The sequence below is a fragment of the Amphibalanus amphitrite genome, unplaced genomic scaffold, assembly GCF_019059575.1.
Source record: "Amphibalanus amphitrite isolate SeventyFive unplaced genomic scaffold, NRLGWU_Aamphi_draft 001378F_arrow, whole genome shotgun sequence".
Lineage (NCBI taxonomy): Eukaryota > Metazoa > Arthropoda > Thecostraca > Balanomorpha > Balanidae > Amphibalanus > Amphibalanus amphitrite.
Genome location: NW_024882871.1, coordinates 1 through 27513, shown reverse-complemented (window position 1 = coordinate 27513; position 27513 = coordinate 1). Strand labels below are relative to the sequence as shown.

General features: G+C 52.9%; 2 protein-coding genes across 2 annotated transcripts; one reads left to right on the top strand and one right to left on the bottom strand.

Annotated features, from left to right (window-relative positions):
* Positions 1-1612: 1612 nt before the first annotated feature.
* LOC122372615 lies at positions 1613-15473 on the bottom strand. The gene is made up of 2 exons (XM_043350051.1): positions 15284-15473; positions 1613-7683 (listed from the first exon to the last, which is right to left on the bottom strand). The coding sequence occupies exon 2, from the start codon at positions 7678-7680 to the stop codon at positions 2671-2673; it is 5010 nt and encodes a 1669-aa protein (XP_043205986.1). The 5' UTR covers positions 7681-7683; positions 15284-15473; the 3' UTR covers positions 1613-2670.
* Positions 15474-15773: 300 nt separating this feature from the next.
* Positions 15774-25728, top strand: LOC122372604 (ceramide transfer protein-like; the record flags this gene model as incomplete). Its single annotated transcript, XM_043350001.1, has 9 exons — positions 15774-15833; positions 21284-21431; positions 21642-21724; positions 22100-22219; positions 22615-22717; positions 23074-23208; positions 23491-23553; positions 24345-24424; positions 25486-25728. Coding segments are annotated over exons 2-9 (969 nt in total), but the record flags the coding sequence as incomplete, so codon positions are not given.
* Positions 25729-27513: the final 1785 nt, after the last annotated feature.

Sequence of the window (27513 nt, the reverse complement as noted above, 5' to 3'; positions counted from 1 at the left end):
TGCCTGTGCCACGTGGTACATATGTGACTCTGTGTGATGGTACAATGTGTTCGTTAGTGACTCTACAAGAACGTTTCTATGTGAGGACCCGATACTCAATAGAGTTCTGGGCAGCGCTGACCTGTCGTAAGACAAATGTGTATGATGAAGATAGCTCGTCGCCCGTTAATTTTGGCCCCACTTACATGACTCAGCTGACCAGTCCTCACTTGTCACAACGGCTGACCTTCCGACACTCCTGTGTCACGACATACCCGTCATGCACTGAACTGCACTGAACTGTGATTTGTCACCCGTCCACACACACTCCTGTCCCAATGACTGACCTGGGTGCCGTTCACACACGCTCCTGACACGCTGACTGACCCGTCAACACACGCTCTTGTCACGCCGACTGACCCGTCCACACTCGCTCCTGTCCCACTGACTGACCTGGGTGCCGTCCGCCGCATTCCTGTCCCGGCCGTCACCATGGCCCGTCTGACTGGGTCGGTCGGCCGGCCGGCGGCGCTGAGCCACTTCCGGACAGCGCGGCACATCGATTTAACAGGCCCGCCGGCGGCCGGCCGTGCCGGCTCTCGTACAGTCGGAGCCCGCATGGAGGTCGGCCGACCACAGTTTGGTCGATTAACGCCGGCCTCCACCGTCAGGCCGCGATTGCAGATCAAACGACTCGTAACCCTACCGATTACAGACCAGACGACTCGTAACCTCACCGATCCAAGACCAACCAGAATCCACGAATCCCAGACCAGAGGACTCGTAGCCCTACCGATTCCGGATCAAACGAGTCGGAGTCGTAACCCCACCAGTCCCAGACCAAACGACTCGCACTCCTACCGATCCCATCCCAGACCAACCGACTCGTAACCCTTTCTATCCCAGACTATAAGAAACCCGCCGCCGGCACCAGGGTTAGCTCACCAGTCCCAGACCCCGGCAACTCAAACGTCTAATCCTACAGGCCTCACACCAGATCTGACGGTCATTAGTCGTACCCCCACCGGCCGCTAGTCCCAGATAAGGCGATCGTTACCCCGCTGGTCCCAGACTTTGTCCGACTATCCCTTCGTTTCCAGACCAGACCAAAACTAGACCAGCCGGTACAAATCTTAGACGAACTAGACGAATGGGAACCTCACTGGCCCCAGAGTAGGCCGGGTGATACCTACCATCAGTGATCCACGCCATCAGTAATCAGTCCCATGTCAAATGTCCCAAGGCCGGACAACTGCACCTGCCCTACACGACAGAACAATCGTATCTTCACACAGGTTCCAACCAGCCAAACCTTCACATCCGTCCCAGACCAAACGAGAAAACCGCCGACCCTACCGGCCGCAGCTCAGCGTCCTGTGTCACCAGCGGCGTCAGACCAGACCGGCGACTGACCCGGGCCGGGCAGACTATCGGCGTCTTTGTCCCACCGCAACACTAGATGCAAGGTGTTTGTAAATGCTGACATGTGGGACTGAATGCTATTTATCGCGTAATACGTGACACCGTGACAAATACAGACAACGGAACGATAATCTTATGACCCGCAGTTTTGTTTTGGATTCGTTTCTACGGAACACCGAACCAACGCGCTCTAGTTATCGGAAAAACGGCCTTCGAAAACATGTATGTATTGCTGGGATAATAAAGGCTCACAAACGCGCAGACGTCAGGCCACTGCGGCTTTTCACAACACTAGGAATGCCATAAGTACAGTAGGAACTCACGGTTTCAATACGACGGGCATTTTTCAGATCGGTGCACATCGCACAGCTCCGCGGTCGGACAGCCGGTGACGCTGAGCGCCCGCGCGTAACATAACTCCCCGCGGCAGGGCGGGCCTATCGCCGCCGCCCCTCCCTGGCGGCACCTCTCGTCCCGCACACAGCCGCCGCTCGGGGCGCGGCAGTCACAGCCGGGTGGTTAACCCATCACAGCGGTAAGCTCTCGAATAGCCCGGCTCCGTTCTCGGTTCCGGCTTCTTTGCACTTGGTTACAGGTACGCTAGACGACTCGGTAGACTGGTACACTAGATGATTCAGTAGACAGGTACACTATACGAGTATACACAGCCCGCGGCAGATCAGAAGGCACGTTCCACTGTGTCCCCGATGTCAGGCTGGCGTCCGACCGCATTTTTAGCGCTGCACACCGCCGCAACATGGCATACACCAGTCGCTCCACCATCGGGCGACGTCAGTTACGCATAGAAACATGAATCACATAGGCCAGTAAACACTCCAAACACAGGCACTTCGGCCGAGTCATAAACCGTGAGTATCGTCCTGGCAATCCGCGGATGTTTACGGGGAGAGTGGTGAGAGGCTCCGCTGGATGTGGATACAGAGGCAAATGCCAACTGAGCAGCGCAATCACTCTGCAATGCAACTGCATTTCAAATACATATGATAGATGAACTGGCTTGTCAATTGTCTTACAGTACACATACTCGTACACTCCTAGTTTGGTACATTACACTTAACCTGAGAAAAAAATACCGAACGTACTGCAATTCATGCTGCAACAGAAGTGAGCAATTCTTTACCAAGCTCGCATTCCTTTGTTTTAAGGCCACTTTCCCTGTCATTTTCGCAAGACTAGTACGAATGTTGTCCTCATTAGCACAGGCACTAGAGCTGCCGAGTATATGAACACAAAGTAGCGGACTCGATATCAAAAGTCCTCGTCGAGACACTCGCCGTACACGCGGTCCTGGCCGACGAGAAACTCCTCGAACTCCTGCACCTCGCGGCGCTGCGGCTCCGTCAGCCACGAGGCGTTCTCCGCGTCCGTGTTGTTCAGGCCCGTGTAGAACCGGAAGAACGTCTCTGTCTCGGCCTTGGCGGCGTTGAGCCGGTGGGCGGCGCGGCGCGTGCGCGGCCCGAACTCGAGCTGCAGCTCGCGCCGCTGCCGCTCGTGCAGCATGTCCATCTCCCACTGGCGCTGTGACGGCGTCAGCTGCATGTTGAAGGCCAGCTGTCGGCAGAACCGGAGCGCCTCCTGCTCCATGCGCCGGCGCGCCACCTGCAGGGAGGGCACCACGCGGCCGGCCGTGCGCAGCGTGCGGCCCTGCTCCAGCAGCCAGTCGGCTACGAACGCGCAGCCGGCTGCCAGCCGCTGCCGCTTCCCGGCCGGCCGACTGTCCATGCTGGTCGAGGAGAGGGTGCGCTTCAGGCCGCGGCCACGGTGCGCCTGGCTCGGGTCCCGGGACCGGCCGCCCGCCAGACCCATGCGCAGCAGGTTGGCTCGCACCAGCAGGCGCCGGTAGCCGTGGTACGTCAGGCACCGGTGCGGGTCGGGGATCTCGGTGTTGCGCCAGCGCTGCCGGACGAACTTGTACCGGTCGCTGTCCGTGCAGAGTCGGCGCATCACCTCCCACTCGGCGGCGCCGTTGTCGGCATTTTCGGCCGGGTCGTCGCTGACAAACTCGCGGAACTCGTAGGCGGGCCGCTCGGCCGGCGGGGGCGGCTCCACGTCCTCGGGGATGAGCACCACCTCGCCGAGGCCGCTGCAGTTGAGCACCTCCAGCTCTGCAGGAATGCCCTCCACGTCATCATCCAGCACCACGAGCTCGTCCTGCTCCTCGGAGCCGTGGGAGCTCGTGGACGGCGCGCCGTTCTCGGGACCGGACGCGGCCGCCGCCGCCTCCTGCGGCTCTCGGAGCCAGACTGCCGGTGTGCCGGCGCGTGACCCGTGGTCGAGTCGACCGCTGGGTGGCCCAGCCGGGTGTCCCAGACGGCTCGCCATGGTCGCATTCGGACGGTCGCTGGCAGGAGCGGCGGCCGCCGGCGGTCTCATAGAGGTGACTGAAGTCGCAGAGTACCCCATTGACGTGGCTGACGCCCCAGAGTAACCCACTGACGTGGCTGACGCCGCGGGGTACGGCGCTGACGTCCCTGAGTACCCTACTGACGTGGCTGACGACCCAGAGTAACCCACTGACGTGGCTGACGCCGCGGGGTACGGCGCTGACGTCCCTGAGTACCCCACTGACGTGGCTGTCGATGAAGGATACCGTGTGCTCGACACACACGCCTCGGCCCCGGTCACTGGCCACGGGTCTGGGGGCGGGTCTTGCCACGGCTCCCAAACGGGCACTGTCGTGTCGCTGCAGCCCTCTCCGACCGGTCGCCGCAGCGGCAACTCATGCAGCAATACCGGTGGCGGCAGCGGCAGCATCAGAGGCGGCGGCGGCGGCGGAAGTGGCATTTCCGGTGGTGGAGGCGGCGGCGGAATTGGCTCTTCCGGTGGCGGCGGAGGAGGCAAGTCCGGCAGCTCAGGCGGAGGCGGCGGCAGCTCCGGCAGCTCCGGTAACGACGGCGGCAGCTCCGGTATGGCTGGGGGAGGCGGCGGCGGAGGCAGCAGAGGCTGACTGTCGGTCTCCGGCCCGTCAGAGGTCGCCGCCGGAGCCGGACTCGGCTGGCGCGGACGTTGATCGGCCGCCGCCGAATCCTCAGAGCTGGCGCCGCCGCCGCTGTCCGGTACAGTGATGGTGAAGTTTTCAAACGCCGGTCGTTCCGGCTCCGCGGGCTTGTCCGCCAGACGGCGTTTGGGGATTTTGAAGTCGCCGCGCAGTGTGCGCGCCGTCAGCCGTTTGAGGATGGACATCATGTCGGTGGACTTGTCGGCCTCGTCGGCGCTGGGGGTTCCGGTGGTGGAGGCGTCGCTCAGCTCGTCGTCACAGAGCTCGGACAGCTCCCTGGAGCTGCCGCCGCGTCCTCCCGCCAGCTTCACCTGCCGACCGTCCCTGCCCGACCGCGACGTTGAGATCCTCAGATTCCGTACACCATCCTTCTTGTCCAGCGGTCTGATCTTCAGATGATCCGTCAGTTTGGAAGATTTTGATGACTTCGAGAGGAGTTTTGGCGACGTTGCTTTGGTCCGCTTGGAGGCCGCAGAGGCCTCAGGGGACGGAGCCTCGATCCGTTTTCTAGTGGCTTTGTTCGATCGTGAATCTGCGCTCTGATCAGCCGCTGCAAGCTGCTCACCGAACGAAGGTTTCAGTGCGGTGGATGATGAAGAACGCTCCACTTTGGCAGCAGCAGAGCTCTGCCCCTTGCCCTTGTCACCTTTTTGGGTTGAAGTGACTCCTGGCGGCTTCATTTTGGCGTCGCCATCGCCATTGTGGACAGAGATGTTCTGTTCCGTCTCGAACTTCTTAGTCGATATTATTTTTCCATCTGACGTTTTTCTCGTATCTCTAATAATCTTTTTCTCTTTTGTCGTCTTTGTCTTTCCTTCCAACGCGTCAGTCTCGTCGTCAGGTGTCACCTTAATTTCGGCCAACAGTTTTTCACCTTTCAGCAATAGTTCATCTTTCAACGCCTTGGCTTTTCCTTCAGGTGTCTTGACTGTTGGCTCGGAATCATTTGTCTTGTTTTCCGGTACCTTTGTCTTGCTCTCGGATGTACCTGCTTTCTCACCAGGAGGCTCCCCTCCATCTGCCGCGACACCGGGCTCCGAGTGGGTCAACTTCGACGTCATCAGCGACTTTACACGGTCTTTAGCACGACTTATCATCTTGCGTAGCTTTAGGCACCTTTTTACGGACTTACCAACCTTGAGACCATGTCGGCGACACAGCTTTTTGGCCGAGTCTCGTGTGAGCATCTCGACCTTCACCCGGCACGGCGTCACGGCCGCGGACGGTGCCGGACTGGCCGGCCGCCCCCCCGGACTGGCCGACCGCCCCGCCGGACTGGCCGACCGCCCCGCCGGGCCCGCCGGCAGCCCCTGAGACGGAGAGCGACGCTCCTTCTGCGTGCGCTTACGCAGGAACAGCCGCTCAGCGATGGTCGGCACCACGGGCGCCTCCTGGTCGCCACTGATCACCCTCTCGACAGGGGCCGTGGCGGCCGCCTTCCTGGGTCGGCCTCTGCGGCAGCCGGGGCTCGACTGGTCGGAGGAGGCCAGAGGAGAGGGCGGAACGCGACTGGCGCCGCCGCGGCCAGCGCCGCCGCGGCCCCGCATACCCTTGTTGCGGCCCCGACCGCGGCCGCGGCCCCTGCCCCTGCGGTAGGACGAGGCAGAGTCGGATACGGCGGCGCCACAGACCGCCGATCCCGCAGACGAGTCATTGCCTGACTGGGAGCTCTCCTTCAACAAATCCAACTGGCTAGCGCACGCCATTTGGCTGCTTGAGTCCGAATCCTGACTGCCGAGCAGATACTCAAAGGCATGCTCGTCGATAGAAGACAAAGCCCCGCCTGTCAGAATGGACTCTTGACTGCTGTCGTCTCCGTCCATGGTCTTCACGGCGGGCTTCTTGCCGACTGAGGAAGTGGGCTCGGTGGTTCTGCAGTCACCATCGGAGGCGATGTCAGTGATTTCTCCCTCCTCAATAGGAAATTGGCCATCGACCCTCAGGCTTAGGGGGTTAAAGGTGACCTCCTGAGGTAACGGATCACAGATATGAATGGTGGCCACTCCATCTTCCGATTGTGAGATCTGGCCATCATGCCACTCGCCTGCGGTAGAAGTGGCCGGTTGAGATCGTGTTTCCTGTCCTGAGTCAGCCACACTCGCAGCGGCTTCTTTGGTCTCTGGGTCGCCTTTGAGCTGTAGATGGCTGCCCGGTGTGCGGAGCTCCGGCAGGCTCAGTCGGTCGATCGAGGAGCCGGGACTCAGGTCGAGCACCTCTCCGTCGCTGTCGCCGGCCCAGCCCACGGCGCGCCTCGAACCTGGCTCCGGCGTCAGCTCGCCCGGCCGTCGTCCCTCGGCGTCCGGCGGCGCCATGGCGCCCACCGCCGGCCACAGGCCCGGCTCCGGCTTCGGAGTCCGCAGCGGCTCGCGCGGGCTGCGCACGTACAGCACCTCTATGTCATCATCGTCGTCGTCCGTCGTCCGGTCGCAGCGCTCCACGGCGATCAGACGGTAATGTCGTCCCCAGCACGGCTCGCCCTGAGTGTCGGCTTCAGCCACAGCCGCCGCGGCGCCGCTGCTGACAGCCGCAGCACGCCCCGCGGAGGCGGAGGCCACCACCTCACTGGGACCGGCCGGTGCCGCCGGCCAGTCCCCGGTGAGGTCAGCGGCGTCCGGCGCCGCCGCCGTCCCACCCGAGCCATCGCCCGGCTGCCGGGCGGTGTCTCGGGCGGGACTGGAGCTGCCCGGGGGACGGCTCTGGCCTGGCAGCTGTCGCGGCGCCGGCTCACCCGGGTCGGCGGAGTCAGCTGGCGGGACAGCCGGACCCGAGACGTCTGCAACTGGCAGGGCAGACGGACTCGAGACGTCTGCAGCTGACGGAACAGACGGACTCGAGTCGGCGGGAACTGGCGGAGCAGACGGACTCGAGTCGGCGGGAACTGGCGGAGCAGACGGACTCGAGTCGGCGGGAACTAGCGGAGCAGACGGACTCGAGTCGGCGGGAACTGGCGGAGCAGACGGACTCGAGTCGGCGGGAACTAGCGGAGCAGACGGACTCGAGTCGGCGGGAACTGGCGGAGCAGACGGACTCGAGTCGGCGGGAACTGGCGGAGCCGGCTCCGCTGCCCAGAAGTCGCAGCCCAGTCCGTCCCGGTAGAAGGCCTCCACGCCGGGCCGCGGCGCCAGGCGGCAGAACGCCAGCTGGAGCCGCCGCAGCTCGCCCACCACGTTCTGGTTGACATCTGCGGTCAGCTCGGCCGCCTTGGACAGCCCGTCTCCGGGAGACGGAGCGGCAGGCGGCCCGCCGTCCGTGCCGTCCATCACCTGCCAACATGAACAGGACATTGGAGTAGAGTGTAACTAAACCATTTCCCTTTCAAAACATCCGCCAGTTCATCCCACAACCTAAAGAACCCCAATGCCTTTTCCTATGTCTTTTTGGGAACTTCAGGTCAGTAATTTGGTTAGTATGGTATGGGGTGATAACAATACATTGATAAAACATTTTTTGGCACACACCACAGAGGTAAAAATTAAATACAATAGACTTCTGAGTTGAAAATATATTTGTTTAGTGTATATATTGGTTGAGGGAAATCAATTTTCGATTTCAAGACAGTTCTTGATCTAATTCTGTCCACTTTTTAGTTTTGCCTTCTCAAATGGCACCATACCTAGCAGTAATCCATGTCTAACACAAAATGGCAGGAACTGCTTTTAATGCTTTTACTTGGGCCCTTCTACATAAAAAGATAAAAAGCATAAGACAAAAAAGGTCCACTTGGCTTGGCAGTGGGCTACCAAGGTCATTTTCAATACTTAAACATGTCTGACAAGTGATACCTCATCATGATTCATGAAAAAATTTCAGTTAAAAAACAATGGAAAGCACTGACAGTGACTTTAATAAATGTGACATTTTTCAGTTATTTCATTTATATTATGCATGATAAAGGACCCAGTAAACATGCCGATGTCGGCCCGAAGTCGGTTCAACCTCGGCCCGACATCGGCTGGACGTCGGGTACGCCCGCATGTACCGACGTCCAGCCGACGTCGAGCCGACGTCGGGGCGTCGGGCCGAGGTCGTCTGCCGAGGTTGACGAGATCGTTTGTCGTTGGACCGACGGGGCCGACGTCGGCATGTTTACTGGGACAACGCGCCAAAATCATCAGCTGGCGATGGGATTCGAACCCCGTGTCATTTGAACGCGAGGTTAGTGCGCTAACCACTACATCCACAGCCAGATAGTGGACTTAGTTTGTTTTGTTGGGTTATGCCCTTTCGGTCTGACAAGACCATTTCAGAGCCGGAAGGATGATCGGATAGAGACATTGGTCTTCTTGGCGAGCACCCTGGGTCCAGTTCATATAGAGTCCCATTGCTGTTACGTGACACTTATTGGAAAGGGCGACCCCACAAATGGATTCATATAGCCACCCTTACACACCTGCACCAACGTTTCCCAAAGTGTCCCTTTGATAAGTGGCACTTTGGCAAAGTGACACTTGCCGACTGGCCTTTCTATATGAACTGGGCCGGGGGCCCGACCCTGGTGAGTTGCCGGGGCTGAGCCTGACCAAAGGATAGGCCGAGCAGCCCCCAAGCACTCATCGCACCCCGCTACGGGCGAGCTCGGCTTACGGGCAATCCCAAATGGCATGAAGTTTCCCGTCCAGTCCGGATCAGGGGGTTGCGGCGTAGAGGAAGATTTGAGTTTCTTGAGGATATTTTGGATACAGAAGCTCTTTATGAAACGTGAAACATGCATTTTATATTATTTTAACGGTCAAAACAGCGGCCGATGTCGGTCCGACGTCGCCCCGACGTCGGCTGGACCTCAGCAATTGATCTCGGTCCGACGTCGGCCCGACGTCGGCTGGACCTCGGCTGGACGTCGGAACATGCGGGCATACCCGACATCCAGCCGACGTCGTGCCGAGGTTGGACCGACATTGGGCCGACGTCGGCATGCCGATGCCGAGATGCCGACGTCACCCCGACGTCGGCCGACGTCGGGCCGACGTCGGCATGTTTACTGGGGACACAGTTCAAGGAATTCAAATTTAATCATGCAATATATAAACTAGAATACTTAATATTTCAATTCAGAATCTAAATATTCAGTAGACCAGAGGGCTTCCTACACCATACTATTGTGAATAAAGAGTGAGTTTGCTGCCTAAAATTACCGACTTCACTGTCCTTATTGGGAAGCCAGATTGAACTAATTCCTCTTAGATAAGATGCAGGATGAGAAAGTACCTATGTTGTAATGTAAATTCTCTTGTCTACCATTGTTAAGGATTATCACTTAAAATTTAAATGCAATTGTTGTGTCTGCAACATTAAACAAAAGTGCCGGATCTTTCCAATCAAGAAAAAACGGAAACGCAAGCAAACATTTCATTCATTCGTCGAGCCAAAGCAATAACAATACCACAATGAACCAAGTTTTGAGCCAAATTTCAAATTCCTTTTTCCCCAGTTATCATTTCTTCACATTTTTCATCAGTGTAACACATTTCATTTTTCATGCGCCTTTTGTCTCGCGCCATCGTTCTAATATGGACTTTGTTCGGACAGAACATCCTCCCCCCTCCACGCGCATGCGCGCGTGAGACGCCGGTATCACTGGACACCGTCAGCAGTTATCTCGCCTCCTCGAGAAGGCATATCTTGGTGGCCGGTCGGTGCACTGTACCACCACGAGCGCGCAGACGAGCTGACCTCACCCGGCCGTCAGGGCCGGGCATCACTTCGATCACTCTGCCGAGGGGCCACTGACCCCGCGGCACGTTATCTTCTGCGATCAAAACCAGGTCGCCGGGCGCCAAGTTCCGCATGTCTCTTGTCCACTTGCGGCGACAGGTCAGGCTGGGAACATATTCCTTCAGCCATCTGGTCCAGAACTGGTCTGTCAGAGCTTGTGTTTGTCGCCAGATCCTCCTGCTCGCAGACTCGCCGTTGTCGAAGACGCCAGGTGGCAGACAAGTCACCCGTCGGCCGAGCAGAAGATGGTTCGGCGTAATCGCCTCCAAATCATCCACTCGGTGCACCTCTTCAGTGAGCTCTTGGACAACCGACGCTGCCAGACGCACAGCCAGCACGGCTGCCTGAGTTTCCAGGCGTACGATAGATAGTTTCTTGAGCGGTGCGACTCTGCACTTGCCCATGACAAACGCACAGTGAATGGTTCCGTCTGAGTACTCGTGACGCAGGTACGCCACGGCTCCAAAAGCCTTTTCAGATCCGTCACAGAAGACGTGGAGATCTCTTCTCAGAGGGGCTTCTTCCTGAACGCCATACCATCTTGGCAGCTTGGTGTCACTCAGCCGGGGCAGCTCCTCCATCCATGCCGCCCATCGATCAGATTCCTCTGTGGTGAGTGGGTCATCCCAGCCCTGCTGGCAAGACCAGAGTGCTTGCAGCTGCAGTTTGGCTAGAAGCACAAACGGCGAGGTGAATCTGAGTGGGTCAAAAATAGACGCCACGACGCGCAGTATTTCTCGCTTCGTTGCCGGCTGCCGCACATTAGCCAGCTCACTGGGCGCCGTGCTGCTAAGCTCATCCTGCTCGGCATCCCAGGTGACACCCAACACCTTCTCAGTTGGCAGTGTCTTCTCTAAGTCAGCTGTACTGGGAGCCCGCTCCTGCACAGGAATTCCGGCGAGGACAGACTTATCATTGCTGAGCCATTTTCGCAGCTGGAACCCGCCTCTTGAAATCAGCTTTGTCACCTCGATTACGATAGTTTTCGCCTGGGCGGGGCTGTTGACTGAAGTTACCATGTCGTCCATGTAGAAGTCTTCTACCACGATGGCTGCTGCTTTACGACCCTAGGGAGTGTCTTCAGCCCTCTCTTCTGCGGTCTTCTTCAATACGAAACTCGCTGAGGCGGGTGACGAGCGAGCTCCGAAGATGACCCGGTCCATTTGATAGGTGCTCGGGGGTCTGTCTGTCTCTAGATCCCGCCACAGGAACCGGAGTGCCGGCTGATCCTCTTCTCGGACCGCCACCTGCAGGAACATCTGCTCAATATCGGCGATAAGAGCCACTGGCTGCTGGCGGAAGCGAAGCAGCACTCCTGGGATTTGTTTCAGCAGGTCTGGGCCCGTTAGCAAATTCTCGTTGAGAGATGTGCCTGCAAACTTCGCCGCTGCGTCAAACACCACCCGGAATTTACCAGGTTTGCTCGCGCTGGTTACCGCGTGGTGCGGCAAATACCAGCACCTCTGATGATGCTTCTGTAGTTCCTCTTCGGTCAGCAGACGGGCGTAGCCTTTATCCAGATACTCTCTCATAGTGCCGCGGTAAGCTGCAGCCTTTTCTGGTGCTCGTCGGAGCGCCTTCTCCGTAGATTCGAGGCGGCGCAGGGCCATGCTACGGTCATTGGGCAGGGGGGCGCAATCAGGTTTCCACAGAAGGCCGGTTTCATACCTGTCACCTCTCCACTTGGTGGTGGACTCCATCATCTCTTCCGCCAGTCGATCTTCATGAGAGCGAGGCTGCTTCATATTGTACCTTGTTCCAAAAGCCTCAGTAGACCAGAAGTCTCTCACTAGAGCTTGCAGCTTCTCTTCGCCTTCACAGCGGTGGGCCACATGCAGCACTTCTCGGGAGCCGACCGGTAGAAGCTGTGCCACGCTGCCCGTCAGACACCACCCAAAATACGTCCGGATGGCTGCCGGCTGGCCTGGCCCACCTACTCGGGCCTCCCGCTGGAGAATCGCCTCCAGCACATTAGCACCTAAGAGTAATTCAATCTTCCGTCCGTTGGTGTCTGGAATCGAGATGCCTTCCAGGTGTTTCCACTGAGCCCTTTTTGACCAATCGACTCTCTGCGGCCGGATATTGAGCTGGGGAACGGAGAAGACTTCGGGCACCTTTACAGGCTCACATTGCCCGTCTGCCGACAGCGGAGCCACCTGCAGTGACACCTTCATTGTAGCCCGGGTCATGCCGGTACCCTCAACGTTACCGAGCGTGAGCTTCTCCGTCGACCCAGTCACCAACAGATCCCGAAGCACGCTCTCAATGCATAATGATGTGTCCGCTCCCGAGTCGAGCAGCGCGTGCGTGTCGACGAACTTCCCAGCTGGGCCGAGTACTCTCACGGGAACCACTTGCAGCAGTGCTTTACGTGGCCCGCTCGTTGCATCCAAGGCTGTCGCCATCACACTTCTCGGCTGGTCAGCAGCTAGTGCTGGAGCATCCTGCTCCTCTGAGCGCCGACTCGAGTGATCGGGCACATGCAGCAGTGGGTGATGCTTCCCACGACAGCCGTTCTCTCCACAGATCAACTTCTTTCGACACCGGCTGGCCCAGTGTGACTCGCCGAGACAGCGATAACAGCGTCTGTTGTCACGCGCGAGCTGCAGGCGGTCGACTGGCGCCATGGCTTTGAAAACTGGACAGCAATCCAGATTGTGCGCCTCTCCATCGCAGGCCGGACATGGAGCGGGCTCTGTTGCCGTCGCTGTAGCCAGAGTGGTGCGCTGGCTGCTGCCTCTCCGTCGACCGGCTGGCTCTGCCGGAGCCACCCGCTGCGTTCTGGGCATCATCACCTCCCGCTGTCTAGAGACACTGAGCGCGCGGCGACCAGCCAGCACCAGCGGTCTCAGCCACTGGTCAACGTCTCCCAGCGTGGGACGACGTGGTGCCATCTTCAGCTCCACCTGGCCCCACTGCCAAGCCAGTGACCTTGGCAGCTTTTCTAGGACCTGGTCCAGGTTTGTTACTGCAGCGAGGTCAGCTTCGAAACCTCTGGCGGACAGAACACTGACGGCGGCGTGGAGGGCGCGAGAGAACCGCATCAGGCTCTCGACATCATTTTCCTTTATGGAGTGATGCTTGAGGACACCATCAAGGGTAGCTGTTACAACCGCGCGAGGGTCCCCAAATTGCATATCCAGCTCTTTCAGTGCCTCTTCATACATGTTGCCGTCACATAAGAGCCCACGCACTGCTTCTCTCGCTTCGCCTGTCAGACAAGACTGCAGGTAGGTCAAACGTTCGGTGTCTGAGAGAGCGCCGTTATCATGCACCAGAGCCCGGAAAAGTCCGCTCCACCGTGGCCATTCGAGTGGAGAGCCATCAAACTCGTCCAGCGTTATCTTGGGCAGTGATGAGGTCCGGCGCTGGCCGTCACCGCACGGCAGCTCACTCAGCCAGCGCTCCGTGCGTTCCCGGGCGTCAGCATTTGCATTTTGTTCAGGCAGGTGAGCTCGCTGGGGCCCTGCAGCGGACTGAGATCGTATCTGATTCACATCGGTTAACTGCTGCATCTGACCGTGTCTTGATATGACACCGGAGGGCGGCCTAGGGTCTGCCGGCGCTCCATTTCCCTCTCTGTCTCTATCTTCAAATACCAAATCGTTCGGGGACTGGGACTTCAAATCGTCGTCTTCCATGAGCCGCAATTCTAAAGCATCGATTTCGGCGGCGTCAGCAGCCCTCTGAGCCTCTGCCCGGGCCTCCTGTATCACGAGTTGGGCCTCAGCCTCAGCAGCGGCGGCGGCAGCGGTGGCCGCCCGTCTTCGTGACTCCAGCGCTCGTTCAGCTTCATCAGCCGCTCGTCTGGCCTGCAGCGCCTTTAACTGGGACACCTGAGCCTTCCTGCGCTTGGCACTGGCTGTTGAGGTGCTGGTTCCAGCCTCACTCCTCGTCTTCAGGCTGGCCTCCGACGTACTCGTATCTCCGCTCATTTTTACGTTACGAAAATATGAAACTCGTTAAAAGTCCTCAAACCTTAAAATAATAGTTCTGCATTGGTTACGATAGTTCGTTACAGCGTTATGCGCATATGTTTCAAAATCTAAATACTGATGCAAGTTCTGAGTTCAAATGCTTAAGTGCGTTACGTTAATTCTGGATCCGGCCCGGAGGACCATAATGTTGTGTCTGCAACATTAAACAAAAGTGCCGGATCTTTCCAATCAAGAAAAAACGGAAACGCAAGCAAACATTTCATTCATTCGTCGAGCCAAAGCAATAACAATACCACAATGAACCAAGTTTTGAGCCAAATTTCAAATTCCTTTTTCCCCAGTTATCATTTCTTCACATTTTTCATCAGTGTAACACATTTCATTTTTCATGCGCCTTTTGTCTCGCGCCATCGTTCTAATATGGACTTTGTTCGGACAGAACAGCAATAATCAAGAAATTAGTTTATTGATGAAGGGCAAATTAATACTTGATCAAATTATGAAAAAGGTTATTTGTGCAATATTTAACCAAGGTAAACATCAAGAGACAAGAGCCAGCAAGTGAGTTCTTAGAATCAGCTGCTCTTGAATGATTGTGCCCAAAAGCTCAACTTCCAAGAGATTAAAATAGGTAGGTAGTTAGGTAGTTTAAATAGGTAGTTGCCTGGGTAGGTAGGTACCTACCTCACTACATTGCCAGACATCAGTAATTGTCATTAGTAAGAATGTACCTACTGAATTATATTGATTAATGGGTATAAGTTAAACAGGCATCACACTTGCTTTTGCAACCAAGGAGAGGCACTTTAGGTTGGATTGTAGATTTTAGATTTTGGCTGGTAGGTTTAAGTTTTAGGTGATACCTAGGTGGCAGGTTTTGTAGGTTGTAGGTAAGGTTAGGTCAAGTCAAGGCTAGATAAACCATCAGGCTTGGTTAGGTTTGGGTTGGTTTGATAAGAAAGCATCTCTGTGTACCTATAGCACCTCTCCTTGGTTGCAAAAAACAAGTTGAAGTGTGACACCTGCTTTAAGACTAACGATTAATGATCAAACACAATCTTGACACATATTAGCATTTCACAGGGATAAATAAGATGGGTCCAATTTAGCTATGAGTCCGCTCCATTTCTTGCTTATTTTGAGTTGTTTTTATTTCTTTGCCAGCAGTTAACAAATTGAAATGGTGCAAAGTGCAAGCATACAACATACCCACCTAAGCAATTTGAATTACATTCACTTCATTGTTCCATTTATCCACCATCTTGCACATCAGGGCACTAATTGCACATAAGAAAATGCACAAAACTGCAAAACTACCACGAGAAACACGCGCTCGAAATTCAAACCGAATTGGAATCCAAACCAAAATCAAATTGAAATGAAATTCGAATTTTGTTTGTAGTGATCAATAACCCAAATAAGTCGCGATTGCCTCCGCATAGTTTCAGACGATTGGACATTTTCAAAAATTGTGTCAATTTAATTTTGTTTGTTTTATATACTAAATATGGATAGTTTTTCATTTATAATTTATTATTTATTATAATTATTGGGGTGTTGTGGTACAACTCAAAGAAATCGATGCAATAAAAGTAAGGTTATAAATAATTACGTCATTTGCAGTAAAACGCTTGGTCCAAATTCCTGAGCTCCTCAAAAACTTTACACATCTTTATTTGGATCCTTGACTTTGGTTTATCACCCAATGCGTGTTGTTTGTGTGGTTTCCTTCGTGGGTTTAGGGCGTTGTTCTTTGCTCTTAGGCAAGACTGGGCGATATTTGGTGCATGGGTGTTTGTGTGCATTCTTTTTGAGGGGCTCTATAATTTTTGTTTGATTGTCATCCAGGAGTTACCTAACTTGCTAATAGTAATAGAAGCTGCCTGCTTTGAGGTGTCCTACACCTGTCTCGATCCCTCTTTGATTTAAGTATTTTACCTTTTAGATCTTCGGTGTTGCGTATCCACATTCCATGGTGGTGTTTCATTGATGAAAGCAGCACGCTGCTATTACACATGTGAAATTGGGTTTCCATGGAGATGTCAACAAGCCCATTGCTCCAACACTAGTCACTACCACAGGTGTGTCGTCAGCTCGCGAAATGGAATAGCAGAGTGCTGCTATCACTGGTGAAACACCACCCATCCTGCATCCACACATTCTTTTATCTTCATCTGACAAATGAAATGTTAACATCACTTTCGATCACTTGTAAAACCTCGAAGTGGCATCCTGTTATGTCAGTACCTAAATAAATTATTTTTAAAGCAAGATGTTTTCGCATGCATAGCTTCTTTCACAGTTGTCTCTTTCACTAAAACACATGTGACTTGACCCTTTGCCAGCCCTGCCATTTGCCAATGTCAAGAGTGTGCTCTTACCTCATGCTCTTACCTCATTGGGTTCCATCAAGTCTGTAAATAGGCAGGGAAGGATAGGCTAGAGGATAGACAGAACCCTACACATATAAGACGCGCCAGCCAAAAATTAAGCCAGTCATATGGTAATGTCGTGCAAGACTTGACTGGAATCATGCGCCTAACAGGTTACACAGTGCTAACAAGTTTTGCTAGAATCGATAAGAATTTCCGATAAGTATATATAAGATAATACAGTGTACACCTGTTTCCATGCTCATAGAGTTCATTCTGTGAAAGTCTACTGCACGTTTGAGCGCTGTGAGATAATACACGGATAATACAGTGCATACCTATTCTATGAACTTATATAGTTCATTTTGCAAATGAGTGTTTATTGCACGCTTGAACGCTCTGAGATTGGGTGCGCAAACGGCATCCGGCGGTAAAGAGTTCCATAGCGGAATACATCGGACAGAGAAAAATCGCTTCCGGGTATCAGTGACAGTGGAGGGAATATGTATCTTATGACGATGGCCCCTGGTTCTAGAGCATGGAGGTGTGTGAAATAAGTCATTGGGGTGGATGCAGGACTGAGCATTAAATATTTTCCAATACAGGATCAGGTCAGCCCGCAGAAGCCTACCATACACTGAATATAGTTCCAACTTTTTTAGGCGTGTTCCATAGTCAAGGCCCGCCATGCCGTCAATATGTTTTGTCCACCTTCGTTGGACTCCTTCAAGCGCACGAAGATCTTGCACATACCCAGTGTTCCACAAGCATGACGCATATTCAAGAATCGGTCGGATATGAGACAAAAATAGAAAAAGCATAAAGTTAGCGGATCGACAAACTGTGGATTTTAAAAGACTTTCAGCCATCCCCCCTGCCTTATGGACGGTAGCCTGTATATGATCGTGAAATTTAAGCTTGACATCGACAAGAACACCCAAGTCCTTTGCCTTGACTTCTACTGGTATCCGTTTTCCGTCTAGAAAGTATGAGGGTTGGTCCAGTCCTGGAGAAGATCTAGCAAAACGGAGTGCTACACACTTATCTGCATTAAAGTTAAGACCCCAAGACAAGGCTGTTGCATGAAGAATGTTAATGTCTTCCTGTACGTCTTGGCATGCAAGAACATTTACATCTGATCGACCATTGGAGTCTGTACAAGAATAGATTTTTAAATCGTCGGCAAACAGTTTGTAGTTGCTCTTTAGCTGGGATGCAATGCTGTTAATATAAATAAGAAAAAGGATGGGTCCAAGAACAGATCCCTGTGGGACACCACTCAGCACTGCTTTAGGCTGACTTGATTGGCCCTTGATACACACTTTCATAACTCGATCTTTAAGAAAGGAGGTTATCCACTCTAGTAATCTACTGCGAATCCCAAGGCTGAACAGCTTATCGATAATAAGGTCGTGCACCACCACATCAAACGCTTTGCTAAAATCAAATAGAATCACATCATTAACTGCACCTAAATCAGTCTGTCTTGACACCATGTCATAAACCAGGAGAAGCTGATCAACAGTAGATCTACCTGATCTAAAGCCAAACTGGTGAGGGTTCAGAAGTTCTTGGGATTCGAGGTAGGACATTAATTCTTTACAAACTATCCTCTCCATTAGCTTGGATGGAACAGACGTAAGGCTTATAGGGCGGTAGTTGAGAGGGTTGTATCTCGCCCCTTTCTTAAATATAGGTACAACCAGAGAGGTTTTCCAGGCAGATGGCAAGGACCCATTCTGGAGGGATCGGTTGAGTATGAGAGTCAGAGGGTATGCTAGGTGAGTGGCACAGTTCTTCAGGAGAAGGGGGTGGATTTCATCGGGCCCCATGGATGAACTGCCATCAAGGTGGAGAAGACCTTGAAGAACTTGGTCCTGAGTCAAGGTGATGTTTTCAAGCAATCCATCTGATTGCTGGTGAGGATGTGGATGCCTTGGGACGGACCTACTATACACAGAGGAGAAACAGTCTGCAAATTGGTCTGCCATGGATTTAGGGTCGTCAATGAGTTGGCCCGATTGCAAGGTGAGTGGGCCCACAGTGGGTCGGCCTGTCTTTTTCTTTCGAAGGTAGGAGTGAAGGAGCTTCGGGTGATCCTGGGATCTCAGGATAAGACTTTCTTCATACTGAGCTTGGGCTTTGACTGCATATGTTTTGCACTGCTGGTTAAGATTGGCAAAAGTGGCATAGCTACTACGGGCCAGTCCAGAGTGGCGGCCAAGCTGCTTCCTAGCCGACTTATACTTAGACCAAGCAAGATGTCTCCGGTTAATAAGGCTAGTAGGAGGTCTGGTAGACCAAGGTGGCGTACAGGTTCTTGGGGATTTAAGAGGGACACATTCAGTTGTCACCTGCTTGAGGATCATGGAAAATTTATTGTAGGATGCATCAACATCACAGTAAGCCAGTTCGAAGTCCCAGTTGACTTCGCTCAACAGTTGGTTGGCTAATCTAAACTTTCCTTTGTGCCAATCTCTCTGGTTAGGCAACTGAGTTTGTGGCATCGTATCAGCTAAGGCAGCGCTGTCAAATATGTAGTCAAAGGACACTGGGCAATGATCACAGCCTGGTAGAGGAGCCATCACACTGATGGATCCAATCCGATCAGGCTCAGTGGTGAGGACTAAGTCGAGGATATTGCCCGACCTGGGATAGGTTGCTTCGGTAACCCACTGGTGGAGGCCAAGGGAGAGACAAGTGTTGAGGAACATTTGTTCGAGGGGGGGACAGTGGAGAGACAGGCTGGACCAATCAACTGCAGGTAAGTTAAAATCGCCTAACAAGATGACCTCTTTGCCGCTACAGAAGTTAAGAATGTACTCATTTAGCACTTGGTTTGATTCCATCGAATTTGATGGGGCTCTGTACACAATTAGTACATAGATATTCAGTAAAGTAATACGAAAGGAAAGAACATTTGCAAGGGGATGAGACACTGTGTCAAAGGTATGTTTATTATGAATATAGCAGCATACCCCATGCTTATATACATGCCCACTTGTATCATGACGAATGAGTGAGTACTCAGGAAGTTCAACAATGGAACTGAGAAGATGAGGAAGCAGATGGGTCTCTGTAACACAAATAATGTCCCAACTATGCTTTGTGGTATTTTCCCTAAGCAAGTTGAATTTTGATGGCAACCCATTGATGTTTGTCAACATAAACTTCATAACACTAGTATTTTGAAGGTTGCCAGTACAGTCTGGGATGGGCACTAGTTTCCCTGAGCATCTTGTGGGGGAGCTCCCCCAGAAGCAGAGGGCCGGGGGCCAGTTCTATTCTGGGGACCATCCCCGGCTGGATCCTGGGTCTGTGCAAGCTCCTCCCGCCTGGCCTTCCGACGGGCAAAAAGTTCTGCCCTTTGGGCATATGTGAGATCTCTGGAGTATAAACGTCATTGTACTCTGTGTTCCGTAAGGTTTTTGCCTTCTCCAGCACAGTCCTGCGGAGTTCATCATCAGTGATTTTTGCTCGGTAGATACCGGTGTGACCTGAGATGGCAGAAATGTCAGAGACTGACCTTTCTGCCCATCTGCTGCTCTGTCAGTTGTTCAAACTTTACAGCAAGGTCACTACCAGAGGTTGCCTTTAGCCCTTTGATAATCACAGATTGTTTGCGTTTGTCTCGCTCCTTCATTTCTTTCAGCTCCTCGTGGACAATAGAACGGTAGTTAACAGCAGGTGGTTTTAGGAAGGCATTAACTATATATATATATATATATATATATATATATATATATATATATATATATATATATATATATATATATATATATATATATATATATATATATATATATAATATATAATATATATATATATATATATATATATATATATATATATATATATATATATATATATATATATATATATATATATATGTAGTTAATGCCTACCTAAGTAGGTAGATAGGTGTTTTGTATTTTTTATGTGTTTAGATACCCTCCTAACTTTTGAGTATTTTTTTGCACAATGCTGATATTAAGCTAGCATGCCTTTTACTATCATGTGAGGCAAGCGCATTTAATCAGCAGTGAGGGGCTGGTGTGCTATAGTCATAAATTATCTACTGACCTCTTTTACATAGGTACCTGGCATGGTGCCTCTTATAAGTCTAATAGGCGGCACCATAACATGCTGTTATTTGCAGTAAACAGCAAATACTGGCACTTGGCAGCAAGGAAAATCAATCATAATGAACCTGCAGCCATGAGCCAGGGGTAGAGATGATGGTCTGTAATAATTCACACCAACTAGGCTGGATTCTGAAGATCAATCCAAAATTGGCACCACTGCTTTCAGAAATCTGCATTCATGAAAAATGCAAAGGTTCCTGTTCTGACCACCATATCCCCAATGTTTTATTGTTTTGGGCCAGGGAAGAGTGGTAGAAATACTACAGCAGGCTTAGCAGCAATGCAGCATTCCACTCATAATTTCAAATTTATGCATGTTGAATTTCTCCACTATATTGTAGTAAGTCTATAGTGGCATAGGTACCCAGCAATATCAGTACTCACACTAACATGCTCTTGAAATTGCCTTAGGTAGATAAGTAGGTAGTTACTTTTTAGACTGGTGTGCATCCATAGCTGAGGCCAAGATGAGCTTTGACCCATGCTCTGACTTTGTAGTGAAGTGTGATTTTTTTAGAATGTGCTGTTTGAAAACCAATTCTTGACATGACAGTGCAAGGACCTGTGACTGCCCATATCCAAAAGTTCATTTAAATGCACTACCTTTTTGTGCAGTGTGATGTACCATTTAGAAGGCCATGTTTCAGCTTCAGCCTCAAAAGTTTGCTAATATGGCAAACTCTTGTTTTGTTTTAGGCAACCATGGACGACCCCACTATTAACTTGAGTGATGAAGATGAAGAAATGGAACAGCAGAATGCACCTCTTGCCTATGAAGGGTCTCTGAGTAAATGGACAAATTACATTCATGGCTGGCAAAGTCGCTGGATGGTTCTATCAAATGGTATGTGTCATTTGTCATTTCTTGTGGTGTGTGTTGTAAAAAAAACTAGTTTCTTACCCATCAATATTTTTCTTCAATCGTAAGTTGTTGTGCAGTGTGCTTCTTAGACAGTAATATACATATATCTAAGGTTAACTAAGCAGTCTTTATGTATTTGTATAGCTTGTAAATTTTCGGGTGCCCTGATGCCCTGTTTGTGTCTCCTGACAGGGACACTCTCTTACTACAAGTCTGAGCACGAGCAGGGCGTCGGCTGTCGCGGTGCCATCAGCGTCTTCAAAGCTGTCATCAAGGTGGGGATGCTGGTGGTCGGGAACGCTGCTCGGCGGCGGTGCTTGCTTCGGAGACTGGGCACTGGGGGCAGCCCTACAGCCTCCCGTGGCAGCCAGTCATGACAGCCTAGCAGCCTCCTCCACAATTAGTGTCCCAGCGCAACTTTCCTTGCCTTGGTTTGGTTCATGATGCAAAAACTTTTTGACTTCAGGTCTGAGGTCACCAACTATCAACAGAATCATGTGATTTATCCAGTGAATCTCAACAATTTAACGACCTTTGTTGGTTTAGGTCGCTTTCCTGTGTGTGGTTCTGTAGACCAGATTTGTCTCGGCCCGTCCCGATCATTTTCCGTCTGTGTAAGCCGCCCCTGACCGCCGCGCTGTCTCCGGCAGCCTCACGAGTTCGATGAGTGTCGGTTCGACGTCTGCGTGGGCGACTCGGTGTGGTACCTGCGCTCCAACGCGCTCGACGACCGCAACCGCTGGATGGAGGCCATCGAGCGCGCCAAATGCGTGAGTGGCCACCCCGCCCGACTGCTGATACCGCCCCTGTGTCGTCCACCAACAGTGGTCTGGTCATGAGATGTGACAATTGTTCTACCTATTTGTCTGTTATGTGTATGTATTATTTGATCATAGTTGGCGGTATTCTCATCTTTTCCGTTATGATACGATAATATGACCGTGTTTGGACCACCCCTCTCCTGCCGTGACAGTTTTTGTTTATGCATGCTGTGAGAGGCAAAGATAGGGATAATCTACACATGCGCGCGTCTTGTCATTGCGATTACCAGAGATATCATATAGCCCTGATAAATGGACGGGACTATTAGTAAATTATCAGATAGTGGTCGTTGAATCGCTGGAAATGTGAGAATTTGTGCTGACTTATCGCTACTCTGTCACAGGCGGACTCGGCGTATGGCAGCGCCAACAGTCTGAAGCGGCACGGCTCGGCGCTCTCGCTCACATCCAATACGCTGTCCGGCTCCGGCGTCAAATGGTGCAAAGGTACGGCCGTCTGCGGCGAAACGATGGCGTCTGTGCCGGTCGCCACCCCCACCTACTAGTCTGTATCCGCCGCTGTCACAGAGCACCCAGGGTGTCTGGGACGCTTAGCGCAGATGTCAAGTGATATGCTAAAACACTAAGCCACAGAAGCGGAGTGTGCGAGGCAATGTTTACACATGCGCTTGTACGCAGTGTCGCTGTGCGAGTGCGTATGTCACAGTGTTTTGTAAAAATTACGTGAATGAGCAAAAACTGATAAATCACGGAACTTTTCTGAATACATGCGATTTCTGCGCTCCCTCGCCCCGCTGTCGTCGCGGCGTCGGGTGTCAGCGGCTCTGCTCTCGCTCCGCCAGGTCTGCGGGAGAAGGTCGAGGAACTGGAGACGTTCCGCGACATCCTGACGCGCCAGGTGGACACGATGCAGAACTACTTCGACGCCTGCATCTCGGTCACGGACGCCGGCCGCGGCCACGGCGTGGGACACCCAGGTGAGCTGTTTCTGGGGTGTGGGCGTATGACGCTCGTACAATGACGAACGGCTGGACGGGAGGGGAGGGGACACCGGTGACTGACTCAGCACGAGGGTATGCATGTGGTTTAGTAGTGCAACTCATATGGGAACGGGGAAGCACGACAGCATTCGTTCATTTTGAGTACGCATTAGTTTGGGTTGGCTCAATGTGGAACGACATTTAAGTTTCGGTGAACTACTGCCCATGCCCGTTGGGTGCGCTGCTCGCGCTCACGCTGCACTGTGCTGTGCGTCGCAGCCTGGAGTGATAGCGACGACGATGCCCTGCCGACGGAGACGCGAGGTGACGCCGCCAAAGCCCGTAAGTGGCGCTCGGGACACCGGGATGGGTGTGCTGTTTGGCAGTGAGCCCGGCCGATGTGGGATGCAAGTCGAGGCTCAGGTGCACGGGTGTAGGTTTGCTGTCCGACCATGGACCCGCACGGTCGGAATCCGTGGTTCGGAATATGTGGGGCACCAGGGTGGGGTTGTCTGTAGCCGGCGTTTGCGGTGGGGTCGGGTGGAACCGACATCCGTCCGTTGGCAGGCGTGAGGCGATAGCACATGTGCATGATTCATAGATTTACCCGTGTGCCGGTTGGTGGCAGGAAATGACGATAGTGCCCAATCAAATGTTCGTGGCCGGATTCTGAGGCCAGTTTATCAAGGTGGTGACCATAAATAATAAGCTGTTCGAGACGGCAATGACAACCAGATCGCAAGGAATCTTGAATCCCAGCGCTGGCTTGTTTTAAACGCTTGGCTCACGCATATGTCGCTGTGAGTTTTTTCTTCTAGGTAATGCTTTAATATGATGAATGATCTAAATGCTTCGAAGCTATTTGTTGATGTCGGACTACGATGACGTACTAGTTCATAAAATGTCATAAAAACGACAATCCATGTTATCATTGACTTCATCGAATCAGCTTCCAGCTGTAATGTTCATTTTGATTACTTATCTAACGAAAGGGTTGGCTGCATGATAACGTATGGTGTGACAGCTTAGCATAACGTGGTATTTATGTGTATTTATGTGTCCAAGCGCTCTTTCTTCGCCCCAACTTTGGAAGTAGCGTGCCGCTTACGCCGCTGTTTTGCGACCGGTTTCAGCACCGACTCCATCGCGAGAGGCGTTCCAGGCGCAGGGGCTGGATCCGATCGACTTCAAAGGAGAGGCCATCACGTTTAAGGTGAATAGAACGTGTTCGAACAGCGACGAAAGTCGAAACAAGACTACGATCGGTACTCGAAGCGGACGTTCGATGTACTCTGAAGTAGCTATGTCGTCATAGGTTTTGAAATTAGCGTGCCTTTTGCTTGCTGAGGAGATCTGCGACTCGAGTGAATCTCATCTTTATTGCACGGTAATAATCAATTCATTTTGTCGATGTCCATATTGCTACATCGGATACGTACATATTGTCGATATAGCAAAATCTACATACATTGATAACGCCTGTGTAGAAATGCGTCCGCTTTCCACTCATTATCAATCAATTAGCTGCTGTTAAGATGTTTCTGTCGCGTCACCGACATCCAAGTACGGCCGACTACCGGTGATTTTTACACCCTGATTTTTACCACCACCTGCGCAATATGTAAAGGATGGGGATTGTGCTATGTGCATGTCGGTATTTTGACAAATCTCATGACGTGAACGCTACGTGACTAAGGGTAAAAAAGCCGGTAGCATGTCGGTGTTCTCTTATTTGGATACGGTTAACACCGGCAAGGTTAGGGCATAGTTGCGCTAATGCCGGTGCAAAACTCGTGATAGGTTACTCAAGGGCTTGAATCGAAATGGAACTTTGTCCTAAAAGGCAATATCAAACATTTCCGTTCCTATCGTTTTTTTTTTCATGTCACCATTGAATGTTGGTATTTGGACGAAGAAAATGGTTATAATAGTGGCCGGTGGGCTGCTGTTCTTATGTAGGCATTTACGCCGCTCAAATTCCTCAGAGGGGAAAATGTACTCATTCCAGTTAATCGAATCGAACTCTGAATAGTGAATATTTCATCAGGCCAATGTTTCTCAAAGAAGATATCGTTCCCTCCTAATATTTTCTCCTTATCCGGAGTTAGTCGCCTTTCCGAGTCGGGAGTACCCCGATGTCCGGTCTAGTGGACGGAATGACTGCTATATATCGGTTAGCTGTCCGATCTAGTGGACAGGGCAGATCGCCCGTTGTGTCGGCAGGCTTCCCTGTCTAGTGGTCGGAGTCTGATTGTCCTGACTGTCTGTCGACAGGCGACCACGTCGGGCGTGCTGTCCACGCTGCAGCACTGCGCCGAGCTGATGGCGCAGCGTGAGGACGCCTGGCGCCGGCGCATGGAGCGCGAGCTCGAGCGGCGCCGCCAGCTGGAGGAGCTGCTGGCGCGCCAGCAGGAGGCGGCCGCGCTGGCCGCCGGCGCCGGCACGCCGCCGCCCAGCAGCCCGGCCAGCGCCGGCTCCAAGCAGCGGCACATCATGTTCGGCGGACCCGACTACCAGGTCAGTGGGACGGGGCGGACTGGACGGTGCTGGACACTGGGGACAGGATGAGTGCACCGGACTGGACACTGAGGTACAGGGCCACTGGGTGGGACTTCACGGGACGTCTGGAAACTGGACCCTGGTGATCAGTGGGTCGCGCAGTACACTGGGTGACTGGATATGGGGTCGGCTAGTTGAATTGGTCCGGGCGGGACATTGGACGATGTTGCACCTGGGACAGTGGGTCGAACTTGCCTGGGCTGGGCACTGGACTCTGGGGTCAGTAAGTGTCCAAAAGACGAGAGTGAATAAAGGACACTGGTGTTCTTTATTCACTCTGTACTGGCCCGTGATTTTGGGGCAGTAGGTCGAACTGGTCATTGTGAACTGTGCGTAGTCAGCAGTTTTTATGACTCACCAGTCACCAGTCAGCACACTGGTCCTCCAGCTACACATCCTGTCTGTACGGGATGCTCCAGCGCTCCGCTCTATCTGCTACCGCCGTTCTCCCTCTGCTCCCCTCTCTACCCCTCCCCTCCCTCTGACTCAGTCGGCCCTGTTCCTTGTGCGGATGCGCTCTGCACGTGCGTGGTGTGCCTTGGCCAGTCATCGGCCGGGTGCAGGTGACCCCGGTCCACCGCGGTGCACGCTGAGGGGCGGCCGGACGACCCAGTCATCCTCTCTGTGTCGGAGGACGGCTTTGTTCGGCGCTCAGTGTGCGCTCCCGCTCGGCGCGCCGATCAGCTGTGTCTCTGTCGCGGTCGGCGCGCCGATCAGCTGTGTCTCGTTCCCGCTCGGCGCGCCGATCAGCTGTGTCTCGTTCCCGCTCGGCGCGCCGATCAGCTGTGTCTCTCTCACGGTCACCTGACCAAAGTTACGCGCACAGTCCGCTTAGTCAGCTGTCGCCGGAGCCTAATTCCCAACTGTCGCTCAGTTAGCAACAGTCAGCTGGGGCCTAATTCCCAACTGTCGCTCAGTTAGCAACAGTCAGCTGGGGCCTAATTCCCAACTGTCGCTCAGTTAGCAGCAGTCAGCTGGGGCCTAATTCCCAACTGTCGCTCAGTTAGCAGCAGTCAGCTGGGGCCTAATTCCCAACTGTCGCTCAGTTAGCAACAGTCAGCTGGGGCCTAATTCCCAACTGTCGCTCAGTTAGCAGCAGTCAGCTGGGGCCTGATTCCCAACTGTCGCTCAGTTAGCAGCAGTCAGCTGGGGCCTAATTCCCAACTGTCGCTCAGTTAGTAGCAGTCAGCTGGGGCCTAATTCCCAACTGTCGCTCAGTTAGCAGCAGTCAGCTGGGGCCTAATTCCCAACTGTCGCTCAGTTAGCAGCAGTCAGCTGGGGCCTAATTTCTCGACACGGTCCACAGAAGAACAGCTTTGGTTCAAATTGAGTAGCAAAATCTCTCCGATTAGATACCCGTGATAAAACTTGTTCCGGGTGCAACGCGTATCTATTTTACGTTTCATGTCTAGTATTTGCTCGTGTCTTGGTTTGGCCAGGCGTGGCGCTTTCGGTCCCTCAAGTTACTCGGGGCGGCAGCAAAAAGCTGTTTGTGTCGTCATTGTCGAGTGGTGTGGCGAGTTTGCTTGCGCCGTTCGATTTGTTAGCAGTACCGTTGGCTGGCTGGCGGTCCTATAAAAACCTGCAGCGATTGTGTGGGGCTGGCCGCGACTATTCCGCTCTCTCGAGTCTCGAGGGCCGAGAGAGGGTGCGCACGTGAAACTGTCGGGTCTTCTTCGGGTCGGGTCGGGTCTTCTGCCCGCAGTACCCAGGCAGTGCCAGGCTGCCAGCAGCATCGAGCTC